Source organism: Enhydra lutris, unplaced genomic scaffold (assembly GCF_002288905.1).
Source record: "Enhydra lutris kenyoni isolate GAN:26980312 unplaced genomic scaffold, ASM228890v2 scaffoldscaffold29, whole genome shotgun sequence".
In the NCBI taxonomy this organism is placed as follows: domain Eukaryota; kingdom Metazoa; phylum Chordata; class Mammalia; order Carnivora; family Mustelidae; genus Enhydra; species Enhydra lutris.
The window spans coordinates 20,213,558-20,226,297 of NW_019154113.1; the positions used below are offsets into that span (position 1 = coordinate 20,213,558).

The window sequence follows — 12,740 nt, forward strand, 5'->3', positions numbered from 1 at the left end:
TGTCGAGTGAATGAATTTTGGGATGTCCACTGTGTGCTGGGGACTGTGAAGGTACCAACAGGTCAGATCCCTGTCTTCAGAGATGTCGCAGTGTGGTGGGGAGACCTTGAAAGAGATCTTTGGAGAGCAGCGAGAGGCTGTGGGTGTGGTTGGAGACATGGATGTGGACCGCCTCACCCTGACCGGGTCCGGAGGGAGGAGACTTGGGAAGAGTCATGGGACAGAAGCCTTGAGATGGAAAAAGGTCGGGAGTTATGGCCAGGGCATTTAGGAGAGAAGGAATAAGATACAAAGTAAACGCCAGAAAAAGCATTGTAGGGTGTTCGTTTAGAGAGCCGCGTGGGACTTGCTGTCGCTGAGGAACGAGATCGCGGGAAGCAGAAGCAGGAAGCGGGGGTGGGAGGGAACATATAGGGTGTCGATTATGGGGGATGTCATGTGCCACGTGTGAAGGTTTGGACTTTATTCAAGACAGTGGGGCACCCTGATGAGACCCGTTGACAGTGGTTCTTTGCTGAAGGGAGGGAAGGAGGAAAGTAGAGCAGCGAGAAGGCCTGGATCGATGGGACTAGTTCCCTGTAGAGTCAGACGGGGAGGGGCCCCAGGGAGGCAGAAAAGGGGCCCGCGGTGTCTGCAGGCAGACACGGGCTGATCGGTTGGAGTCTGGGAGCTTGCAGAATTTCTGAATAATAGGTTCCATTTCTCTCTGGTAGGAAATAAGGCCACTTACTTGGGAGGGAAATAGTTGAGGACCGGCAGGCAGGAGAGGGGCCTGAAGAGAGTGGTGACAAGTCCGGCTATGAGAACGGGCGAGGGAATTGTGAACTAGGGCTCAGGCTGTGAACTAGGGTCATGGGGTCGTGAGTTCCCAGTATTGCGGATGCCACGCCTTAGGTCACAAAATGACCTCACAGAAGCCCTACAGTATAGTCTTGCTGGGTATGGAAGGAATGGGTTGAAAACGTGTCCGTTCATTATCGTCGTGAACGCCAGCTCCATCCGTGGAGCCCAGACTGACTGGTGATCCCAGACAGCGCGTCTCCCACGTCTCCAGCCTCTAGTGACGTTCTGCCATCTCACCCTCTCTCCTAGATCAATGCGCTCACGGGAGCTCTCTTCACTTCTAAAGTCCTAGAAGAAAGAGCAGAGAGAGAGACTGAATCCCAAGTGAATCCCAGTTCTGACCCAGGAGAGCAAGTGTATGACTGGAGTGCTGGCTTGGAGGACACGGACGACTCTCACCTGTACTTCTCTCCGGATCAGGGCAATGTGGTGTTTACGAGCGCAATAGACGGGTGGGGCTTTGGGTAAGTCTGCTCCTATCTCCTTGGATCTCCTTGTGGCCGTCGATACAATTGATTTCTTTAATGAAACTTGCGGTTGTTGAGATGATGATTGAGTGCTACAGGGTTGTGAGAAGGAACAGCGTTCTCTTGTCCCCTTTACCCAGGGTCCCCCCAGGGCTACCATATTGCAGAGCTGGAGCACGACGTCACAGCCAGAGTATTGACGTTGATGACGTCCGTCCCAGCGAAGACCCTTCCCTAATACATCCACCTGCTTCCCTCCCGCCCCCTGGAGCCACGGGGGTCCTCCTGTTGCATAATTTGTTGTCTTGACAATGTTATTTAGGAAAGCAGAATCAAACATTATGCAATCTTTTCTGGATTGGCTTGTTTTCCCTCTCTGGAGAGGGAACCCAGTTGTTGGGTGAATCGGCCGTGGCTGAGCAGTGTGCCCTGGGGTGGCTGTGCCACAGATTCACTGTTCGTGCGCAGAGCCACATCTGGGTTTTCCCTGTTTGGGGCTGTCCTGAGCGAGACTGCCACAAACATTCACGTATACTTTTTTCCATGAATGTAGGTTCTCTTGTCCCGGGGATGGACGCGTGGGACCACGTTTGCTGGGTCATGTGGCGGTTGTAGGGTTAGTGCGTCGGTTTTCCAGAGGGGGCGCTGTTTTACACCCCCACCCACCACGTGGGGGTGATCTGGTCCGTCCACATCGTCACCGCTGTTTGGTGGCGTCCCTTTCTTTTAGCCATCCCAACAGGTGTGTATTGTTACGTTATTGTGGTCTTAATTGCATTTTCCTGACTGCTGGGGCTGTGGAACCTCGCTCCCTGGGCCCATTTGTCCTGTGTGTCCTTGGGTGAGACATCTCTTCCTGACCTCGCCTCATTTTCCTTCGTTTTCTCTATCTTTTTTCATTGAGGGATGAATGGCACAGAATATTGAATTAGTTTTAAGTGTACCGCAGAACGATTCCGTATTTGTATAGACTGTGACGTGACCACCGTGGTAAGTGTAGTTTCCCACACGCTGGTACAGAATAAGTTTGTTTCCTGTATAAGGACTTTGACGATTTTGACATCTTGACTACGTTGTACCCTCTAATCCATAAACACTGTGTTTCTCAGTTTTTTTCAGATTTTCTTTGATTTCTTTCATTAGCATTTTGTAGTTTTCACCATAAAGTACCGTACACATTGTATTGGATTTGCACCTAATTTTTCATTGTTTCTGATCAATTAGACATGGTATTATATTTTTAGTTTTGGTGCTCCCATATTCATTCATACTTTTTGGAAATACAGTTAACGGGTTTTTGTACGTCCATCTTGTACACTGTGACCTTGCTAAACTCGCTTATCGAGTTCTTGGTAGGTTCCTTGGGGTTCTGTACGAGGCAGTCATGTCACCCGCCGCCAGGGGCTGCTTTTTTCCCTCTTTCATTTTGCCACTTTCCTTCCTCTTCTTGCCTTAACTGCTCTGCCAGGAGCTTCCGGGACCGTTTGAATAAGAGCAGGGAGAGTGGACCTTCTGGCCTTGTTCTGATCTTAGGGGGAGAGCACTGAGTCTTTCACCATTAGGTATAAGGTCAGCTGTATGTTATTTGTAAACGTTCTTTATCAATTTGAGGAAGTTCCCTGTGTTTTTTTTTCCCCCAGAGTCCTTTTTATGAATGGGTGTCAAATTTTGTCAAATGCTTTTCCTGCATCAGTTAATACGATCATATGATTTCTCTTCTTTAACTTGTTAATATAGTGGATTACATTGATTGACTTTTGAATATTGAACCAGTCTTGCATCTTTTTGTAGGTTTTATGTAAAAATGCTTTGTTTAGAACTTTATTCTTTGAATAAATCTAAAAATCAAAATGTACAAAATGTGTCCACAAGAGACCATGAGAAATCGCCCTCCGTGCCGCTTGGGTTTTCAGTTCACCCCCCACAGAGGCAGCCGGAGCGTCCTGGCAGGTTCTTGCACACTCCGGAGGCTGTTGGTGTGTGTGTGTGTGAGCAGATACACTCTGTCAGCTTCATTGTCCGCACGAGCAGTGTGGAAAGAGGCCACCTTTATTCGGTTGTGCCCATGCTGGATGTTAGGCTAGTTTGCTGAGATTATCTCATTGAGTTCTTAGGACCGTCCTTTCGAAGAGGTACTCTTATGTCTTATGCAAGGCTCGGAGACATTCGGTGCATGTTTAATGTTACTCAGCCAGGACGTAGAGGAGCCGATACAAATGTTAGTCCGCTTGGCACCGAAGTGTGTGCTTTCTGCCTGGGGGGCTTCAGCGGGCTCTGTGCTCTGGGAGGCAGGGACCCTTGTTCCTTCAGGATGTGCACGTGCGGGCCAAGGACTGGTGACGTCAGTGCTTCCCGGGTGGTGGGCATTTGATTACCTTCCTGAACCACAACGATTACTAACTTGTGGAATCAGAAAACCCACATACAATTAAAGAATTATTACTTCTCGAAGAATGTCTTGAGCTTCGATGAACAGTTGTGGGACGACAGTGAGATGGACTTCAGCCGTGGGCTGCATCCTGCGTCTGTAGCCGCGTAACAGAACCAGACACACTGCACCAGGGGAAAACAGAGCCTGTTGATGAAACATTTTGAAACAAAATTTGCAAATGGGAAGGAAGAAGGGATCAGAAATTGAGCAGAGAGCGTGGCCTGGGAGGAGCCCAGCCAGTCGTGGCTGTGCTGTCCTCCTTTTACGGGAACTTGATCTTCACTCCCTTTTGACCAAACAGATTTTGCCTTGACAGGATGATAAATTACAATACCATGGTTTTTCCTTGTCCGTGTGTCATCAGTTGTAGAGACCGTAGTCCGCCTGGTGCCCGTGAAGGTCCCAGTGGAAGTCAGAGAGCGAACGTACAATGAAAACAGAAAGTACCGACCTGCAGAGAGTGTGCCCTTCACCCGCTGGCTGATGACTTGTCATGGTCACCATTTGGGGCCTCAGTGTCCTCCCCTGAACACTAAGAACATTGGGCTCAGATGATTTCTGAGAATGTCTTCAAGCTACGGAGTACAGTGATTCATTCCGTCCTGTAACCGGGTCAGGCCCGTTAGTTTCCTCATCTGTCAGCATTCTGCTGGTGTGGGGGGCTGCTCGTCCTTTGCTTGGAATGATTTCTATAAATCATGGAATGTTTCAGGCAGATTTGAGTCTGAATCTCAGAACTTGGTGTCCGTTTATCGTGGAAGGAGAAGGGATGAACAGAGGCTTGCACGGATGGCTTCGGGTCCTCACGACTCTGGACGCTTTGATGTGCTTTCAGTCAGCAAGTGAATCCCCTGCCTTAGGCAAGGCAGCATTTAGAGTTCGTCAGTGCCTGTTGCTGACTGGCGGGCGTGCTCATTTGCGGGGGCCTAGGGGTGGGGACTGGCGGGCGTGCTCATTTATGGGGGGCTGGTGGTGGGGAAGAAAGCACTGGAGATGCTTTCCTGTCAGCCTCCCTCTGATGGGTGAGTGACCAGGGAAAGGGGGTGACTTCCTGTGTCCCAAAGGTGGGAAAGGAGCACATTTCAGAATTTGGAGGATGGTTTAAACTCTCATGCTGGGGGACAGGAGGAAGGAGTGTGACTCGAGGCTGACCCTTTGGGTATGGCCTCAGTCTGTCCTGTTGCAGATGTGAATCTGGGAGAATCTGCTGACTTGGCTAGGTCAGAGTCCAGCTCAGGTTTTAGATAAGTGCAGCTGAGTTCCTAACCCCATAAAACAGGGACAGGAGTCCTCCCTAGAGCAGTTTCCTTGGTCTTTGTACGCCAGCGTTCTCAGATCCTGCCATTAACGTCGGCCCACAGGGCGGCTTGGACGCGCAAGGATACCCTATAGCCTCCCGCTTGGCTCCGTTGTGGTTCAGGAAGATAGGCCAGGATGGATGGGTCCATAGGTCAGCGGGTCCTCCTGAGAATCCCATTTGAAGGTACTCTATGGAGGAAGTAAATTAAGACAGAATCTAAAAGTGGAGAAATTGTCATAGTTTTAAAATTACAACTAATGACAGACAAAGAGCATGAAGCAGTAGTGGGGGAAGGGTTGATGTTAAGCAAGTTTTATGACAACTGTGGGTAGAAAAAGAATGGAAAGGATAAAAACCAGGATTTTGGAAGATTTCTGTGCCTATATTTGTAAATGAATGGTGGACAGGAAAGGATTTGAGGCCCGTGGGCTGAGCAGACGGACAGGTGCCTTACTGTGCTATCATTTATGATTCTGATGGAGGTTTGAGTTTGTGGAAACCCACCACTTTTGAAATTAAAAACAGGACATGTATCTGACACAGCGTTGTGCAAGGCTAAGAAAACACAAAAGTCTGGGTACCGCAAATCAGCATATTAAAGACATCCTGGACGCATGAGCAGAAATCATAGTAGAAATCCCCCTGACCAGAGCGGTTAGGGCACTGACTGCACGAAGTACCCCATGAGGAGACAGCTTTTTAAAAGACGGAAATTCCATTATAAAAACAAACCACCACCAACAAAAAAACTCCAAAGGTTTGCTACCTAAAATAGATAAACAGAAAGCATCATAGCCAAGGGGTAAATACCAAAGCTTTGGCTCAGTATGTCAATCAGATATGAGCCAAAAGGAAGGCAGTTTGGCAGTATTGACGAACAAGGCAGAATTTATAGAAATATATTGTGGTATAAGGATCCTTTTTAATGGATAACGGACAGAGATTACCTCTGCATCAGTACCTGTGATCGTAACGAAGTGCATGAGGCAAAAATGGAAGTATAAGTGGAAATCTGTATGGTTTGGAGATTTTATATCACAGACTGTTGATACGTCAAGTAGAAACACAAACCATCTGGGTAGTGTAATAAGTAAAGTCAGAATGTGTCAGTGAAGCATATACAAAAATTGGTCCTATGTCAGGCAAAAAAAAAAAATGCAATTTCAAAAAATACAAAACACTAAACTATTGGAAGTTTGGTGTGCTAATCACTCAGTCATTCCCTTCAGTTTTAGCCACGTAAGAATAGACCCAACTTGCCCATATGTCCACCAGCGGGTCCTCTGTATTCGCTGAGGCTTTCGTGGGCATCCAGGTAAAGGTGGGGGCTCTTGGGGAAGGTTGGGCCGGAGAACGTGCCCGGGACCTCCAGCCACGCTGCTTGCCCTCTGTTGTCCCCCTCGCATAGGTCCTGGAACGGATCTGCCCCTCTGCACGGAGGTTGGCACCGTGCCTGGCAGAACCGGGGGTTAGAAGCAGGAGCCGCAGGGAGATGCGGCGTGCTGACCTGCGTCCGGAGGGGAGCTTCTGGGCCTTGCTCTGGCCGTGCTTCACCCGGAGGGGGAGGGAGACCGGTCATGCTCCTTTCAGCCCCTGAGGCAGAGGCTGTTGGTCTGTGGACTGAACTGGGACTTGGTGCAGAGAAGGGATCCCTCCTTCAAAAATATAACAGTTATAAGGTAATCATATGTGGTGTATGTAGAAAGCATATAAAATTTTATGTATAATGAATATAAACAAAAGAATAATAGAAACTAGTATTTGGGAAAATTAAAACAAAACAAAACAACAGACCCCACCTGAACAAGTCACTGTGTGGTCAAACGGGAAGTGCGGCCGATCATAGCGAGTCCCTTCGAGGTCATGGCCCCTCGAGGCCGGGCCCGGAATGACTGTGGCCTGTAACTGCAGACTTTGGATTTTATTTCCTGGTCGGGTGTCTTCTCTCCCTCCATCTGCAGTGAGAGGGGATGCGGGACCCTACCTCCAGCACTCTCCGTGCTGCCTCCTCTTGCTGCCCGCCGTGAACTTGCCCTCCTCTGGCTTCCTCTTGCTCCCACTGGGCTTTGTTACCGCAAGAGAACATCAGCTCGTTGGACGGGGTTGTAGTGAACCCTGGATCCTGGCCAGAGCACGCTTGCCGACCGATAGGGTACAAACCGGTCCGAGTATGTTACTTTTGGAGTCTGCGCAGTGGACAAAAGGGCAGGCATCTTCCCAGATGCTGGCACTTGGAGAGTTGGACTCACACCGTACTTGCATCATGCTGTTCCCTGCCGGAAAGGGGTTTTTCCCAGGTCTTTGATCCAGACGGTGCAGATGCTCCCCGTGGTGCCCCAATGTGTCGGGACTACTGTCCTGTGGCTGGGGTTTGCAGTAGAGCAGACTGGAGCTGACTGGCTGCTCTGAGGGCTGAGGAGAGCTAAGTAAGCATGCCTCTGTTTCCTGTTGAACCCAGGAGGCTAACAAGCCCTTTTCTGGCAGGTGCTGGCTCTGGAGCCTTCCCTTCGGGAGCACCAGGCGCCTGTAGCGGTGATGGGCTGGGATGAAGTTTGTTGCTGGCAGAGCTGCAGAAGGCCGCTTCAGATGGCCGCTTCAGATCCCATCAGCCCTTTTTCCTTGTGCTTCGTTTTGCACATGCAGAGTTAAGAGAGGGAGCACTAGTGTGAATCCTAATCGGTACGGACACAGAGCTATTGATAAGAGCGTGGGCTCCGGACCCGGACTCCTTGGGTGTGAGTCCAGCCTCGCGTACTCCCTGTGCGATATCTCGGTGCACGTAGCCTCTTCTGTTCGCGGGGAGGTCACGAGCACCAGCCCGTCGGACAGTTGAAGCGACGGCGTCTGGTGGTGCACTCAGAGCGCTCTACGCGGTGTGCGACACTGAAACCCCCCGCTTTCTGCTTTTACTTATAACACCGACACTTGCTTTTCTTTCAGAGTTGAGCACTTTGCCAAAATCTACAGTCAAAAAATCGGCATCAAAAAGGAAGTTCTTTTGAAAACCTTGTGGGGAGATTACTCCATCAACATGAAGGCCAAGAAGATCGTGAAGGTGGGTTGGGGATGGGGCATCTGTCCCTCGGGCGTGTTGCTCACGGGCCTGCCCCGATCCGACTTGTACTGCAGCACCTTTAACCCATGTGATCTGGCTTTGGGGAAAGTGGCTCAGTTCTTGGTGGGCTCACGGTCACGGGCGCACTTCCAGGATTGCTTGCGTGGAGTTCTCACGCACACGGAACAAAGGACGGCTTTGTGTTTGTTTCCTTTCTCTGTCCGAGAGGAGCCGCACTCTCAGACCCTGTGCACCTGAAGACATCTTTTGGATCCTGCTTTTGTGTCCCCTTCACTGTAGAGAGACGGCTCTTCCCGAGCACGCTGTGTTCCTGGGCTCAGCTCAGGCTTCTCTTGGTGAATGGGGACACCAGGCCCGGTGATGGGAAGGAGGCGGCGGGTGCTCCCGGAGCCCTTCCTTCTGTGGGGAGAGGCGACCTAGGCCGGCCTGCGGAGGCATAGAGCCTCAAAGGATACTTGACACTGTTTTGCTGTTGTTATTTTTTTAATGTAAAATTCAGGATTTTATTAATTTATTCTCATGGAGGGGCATATAGATTCCTTTTAGGATATATTTATAAATATAAAGACATTTAAAAAAAAAAAAAAAAGGAACAGAAGCCAACACAGCTAATACTGTGGTTTTAACTTTTTTCATTCTTTTGGGATCGAGACGTCCATCCCTCAGTTGAGTGTGTGTTGTTCATATAATAGTGTAGCTGGTTTTTTGCTTGACATCAAATCATGAATGTCCTCCCTTTCAGAAAGCTTCTGAAGGAGGAGCCGGTGTAGTGAGGTGGCCAAGAGCCCGGGTTGAGAGTCCAAGTCTGTGTGTACGTCTTGGCTGCCCTGCTCACCGGCCCCACCGACTTCCATCTGGAAAGTTCTTCCATCTGGAAACGGGAGATGGTCACAGTCGGGCGGGGGTGGGGCGGCCATGTGTGGGACAGTGTCCTTCTCCAGGTGCCATTATTTTGTGTATAGAAATGGTAGAGCGTTTTTTTGTTTTTGTTTTTTTTTTTTTTTTTGTTTTTTTACTATCCCCTTCCTTGAAGGTGAACAGTTTTCGTGTTTAAGAACATTGCTTAGAAGAAGTCTGTGGAGGGACCTGCACACCCAGCACTCAGCCTGGGTGTTGTGTCTCTCTGATGACAGAGATGGGGCAGTTGTGGTGACATGCCTCACAGTCGGTCTCGTTGTCGCGTCCCTGGTTCCCAGAGGAAGGCGAGTGGTGTGTTACCGACTGCGCATTATTGGCTGTTCAGCACATTCTTACGACCATCTCCCACTGGCTCCTGTTAAGCAAACATTTTCTAGAAGGAATGAGACCTACTGTTCACGGAACACGTCTGTGTGTGAGCATGTGAGGCCTGCTACATATTCAGAAACTTAAGGGCGCATGTTCTTGTTCACAGGCGAAAGGGAAGAAACCTTTATTTGTGCAGCTGATCCTGGAGAATATATGGAGTTTGTATGATGCCGTCTTGAAGAAGTAAGATTGCCGTAAAACTGTCTCTCTTTAGGCGGTGTGATCTGCCTCCCCTTCCTGTGTGATGCGTCCTGCTTCAGAAAGCTGAGACAGACCCAGGAAGTGAACGGGGCCTTTGTAGGCCAGTTGTTCCCAGGCATTGCCTGCGAACAGTGGGGAAGAGGGTGTGTAACCAGGTCAAGGGTAGCAGGAGGGACAGCAGTCAGGGTTTTGAGTGCACAGAGGAAGGGGCAGACGGATGGAGAGAAACACCGGATCTTTGTTTTTACAAACCCAGCTTAAGCAAAATTGGAATTGCCGTAGAAGGGGTGTTGGATATCCAGGATCATTAATGGGGAACTTGGGAACATCCTTGCCTAATACATGTAGAAAAGGAAGTTTTCTTCAGTAAATTGACTTTTTTCAAAGGAGTCGGAATCACGACCTTGAGTGCTCACAGGTCAGGCTGCTTCACTGGTCCCCACATCTCGCCTCCGGGGTCTGGGAGGGTGCCCCCTGGGAGCCCTGCAAGAGGGGGCCTCAGAAAGGGAGGGGAGACCCTGCGGGAGCCCCTCAGGGCACATTCAGTCTCTTGTAAAGGAGATACCTTGGGACTAAGCGTGTCGAAAAATGTGGACTCCTTCCTGTCTGGGTGTGACCTCCCCCCCTTGTATGCTTACTACAGGGACAGAGAAAAAATTGATAAAATAGTGACTTCTTTAGGATTGAAAATTGGAGCCCGGGAGGCACGACATTCAGACCCTAAAGTTCAGATCAATGCCATCTGCGGCCAGTGGCTGCCCATCTCCCATGCTGTGCTGGGTATCCTTTGTCTTGATGGTTTGTAGTGAAATGACAGTTCGGCCAAAGCGAGAGGAATCCGCGTGTTACTGGCAATCAGGAAAGCCTCTGGGGAGAACGCGTTTCCATCCGAAGTAGGTGTTCTGTGGTTCACTAGTGTTCTGCCCTGCGACCGTGTTTACTGCTTTGGCAGGAGAACATTCTGGTTCGTCGTGGTCTCATGGGTCGCAGTTCAGACGCGTGTTCTCTCAAGAAGGCGCATCTTTAGTTTTGTTCAGGAGTCTGTAAAAACGAAAAGAGTTTATTTTACTACGATTTAAGTCGATAATTTAGGTGGTTATGTTGGATCAGGGTTTCATTTTAGTGCCATATTTTCTTACCTGATTGATATTTCCTGTCATGTTAGTGATTCCCAGAGGACTTGATCTGAGATGGTTCACATTAATTAAGACAGTTTTATGGCTGAATTTAAACGGTCGTCTTCTCATTGACATGCGTGTCCCATGCAGTCCCCACGTGGAGGGCCGTGGGCGCAGTGTCCTGGGTGCGGGCCGGCAGGGGCACCTCAGCCCTCCCGTGACACGGGCTGTGGTAGGGGACGTTCCGGTACCCTAGCTTGTGGCTGATGGTGGTTTATGAAAGGTTAGATGCGCTGGACGCAGGTGAGGAAATGGTAGCAATCGACAGTCCCTGGAGGCCGAGCTGCCAAGCGGTGCTGTGCTCACTTGTTTCCGGGGCCATCAGCGTCCTGGAATGTCTACGTCAGGGACATCGTCCCTATATCAGGGAGTCCGTGAACTCCCCGAAGGCGTGTCTGTGTTCCGAGAGGTGCGACCGTTACACAGCCCGGGCATGTTCTGTGGGGACCGACGTGTCACCTCGGTCCCTAGTGCGTGCGGGGAGTCTGCTTGGGGACGTGCCGTGGCGGAGGGCACATGTTCGCGGTTGTGAGTCCTTAACAGCAGGCGTCAGCGATGGTGTGTCAGAAGCTTCCTAGCCCCCTGGATATGACAGCCGAGAGGGTGGAGAGACTGATGTGCGCGGGATCGCAGACGTTCGACTCTCTTCCGCCTGAAACCCAGGCCCTGAAAGCAGGTGAGGTAAAGGGGCCTCAGCAGGGGCCGTGCTTGGACCGTCCACAGTCAAGGCTGCTCCACGCCAGTCGCCAAATGCCAGTTTGCTGAATGGCCAATTCCACAGAAGGCCGTTTTGCCAAGAGTTTTAGTGTTGCTGTAGCCGTTTTGTTTGCCCCTGGGTGGGAGACCAGAGACTCCGAGCCCCCTCCCTTCTGCCTTGATCTCATCTCAGAAGCTCCCAGGGACCCTTTGTCCCAGCCCCTGCACAGCCAAGAATGTGTCCCAGAGCTGCTGTGTCAGCACCGTGGCCACATCCCTGGGGACCGTGGAAAGGGGTTCCGGGGCTGGGCTGCCCGTGGATCCCCACTGCTCCCCGCAAGAGGGGAACTGCCCGCTCCAGGCTCTGCCAGCTCTGTGGAGCTCATCTGTATGTACTCACTGTCTCCGCTGCTCTTCCCCCTGTGCTGTGGAATGCGAAACCCCCATCCCCAAAACCACTTGGCTGCTGTTCTCAGGGCCCCTGTTGACTGTCCTTTGCTAATCATCCGACCAGACCTGTCACTCGCATTGGACACGGCAGGCCGCTCCGTCCTGTGTTCCTCGTCTCCTCTCCCCAGCTCCGTGTTCCTCCTGTCTGTCCCTCATCCCTTTCTCTCCGGTTCCTCGCTCTGTCACTGTGGGAGGACCCAAGCAGGGCCTGCGCTCCCTGTCCTGGCTGTGTCACCCATCTCAAGGCTTGTCACCACAGCAGTGGGCTCACGACGCCCACACCTGTGTCTCAGAGCCTGTCTGCCCCTTGGCTCTAGACTCGGGTACCTGCCGCATCTCTCTCTGCTTGGCTCTCGGAGAAGCATCCGAACCCTCATGTGTCCTCCGCCAGGCTTCTCCCTTTCTCCCTCAGCCTGCTGCTCGTAGCTCTTCCCAGCTCAGTCAGACGAGACTCCATCCTTCCATGTGCTCACGCCGAAAAGCTCAGCGTCCTGTGGCTCACCTGTGTACTCCCACCCCAGTGTCCAGTCCCTTTGCACATCCTACATATTCTTTCCTCAAAATCTGTGCAGCTTTCGGCTTCTTCCCAGCATTTCTGCTTCTGCCTCCTGGGGCCAAGCCACCGGGTCTCTCGCCTGGGTGTTAGTACAGCTTTTCACTCGCGTCCCCGCTCTGCTCTCGGCTTCCCTCGGTGCTCACTCCTGCGTGTGGCCGGAGCGGTCCCAGGACAGCGTGTGTCAGGGCCCACCACGCTGCCCCTCACCCCTCACACCCGCGTCCCTGGTAAGACGTCTGCCGGTCCCTTGCTTTT

The 12,740-nt window shown here is 51.2% G+C and overlaps 1 protein-coding gene across 1 annotated transcript in view; it reads left to right on the top strand.

Annotated features, from left to right (window-relative positions):
• Positions 1 to 12,740, top strand: part of LOC111152685 (elongation factor like GTPase 1) — a 117,079-nt gene that overhangs the window by 21,944 nt on the left and 82,395 nt on the right. The window contains exons 7-11 of the mRNA XM_022511252.1: positions 1,093 to 1,307; positions 7,982 to 8,096; positions 9,511 to 9,587; positions 10,249 to 10,385; positions 11,337 to 11,459. Of these exons, the coding sequence (XP_022366960.1) occupies positions 1,093 to 1,307; positions 7,982 to 8,096; positions 9,511 to 9,587; positions 10,249 to 10,385; positions 11,337 to 11,459 (667 nt within the window). The remainder of the gene's footprint in view (positions 1 to 1,092; positions 1,308 to 7,981; positions 8,097 to 9,510; positions 9,588 to 10,248; positions 10,386 to 11,336; positions 11,460 to 12,740) is intronic.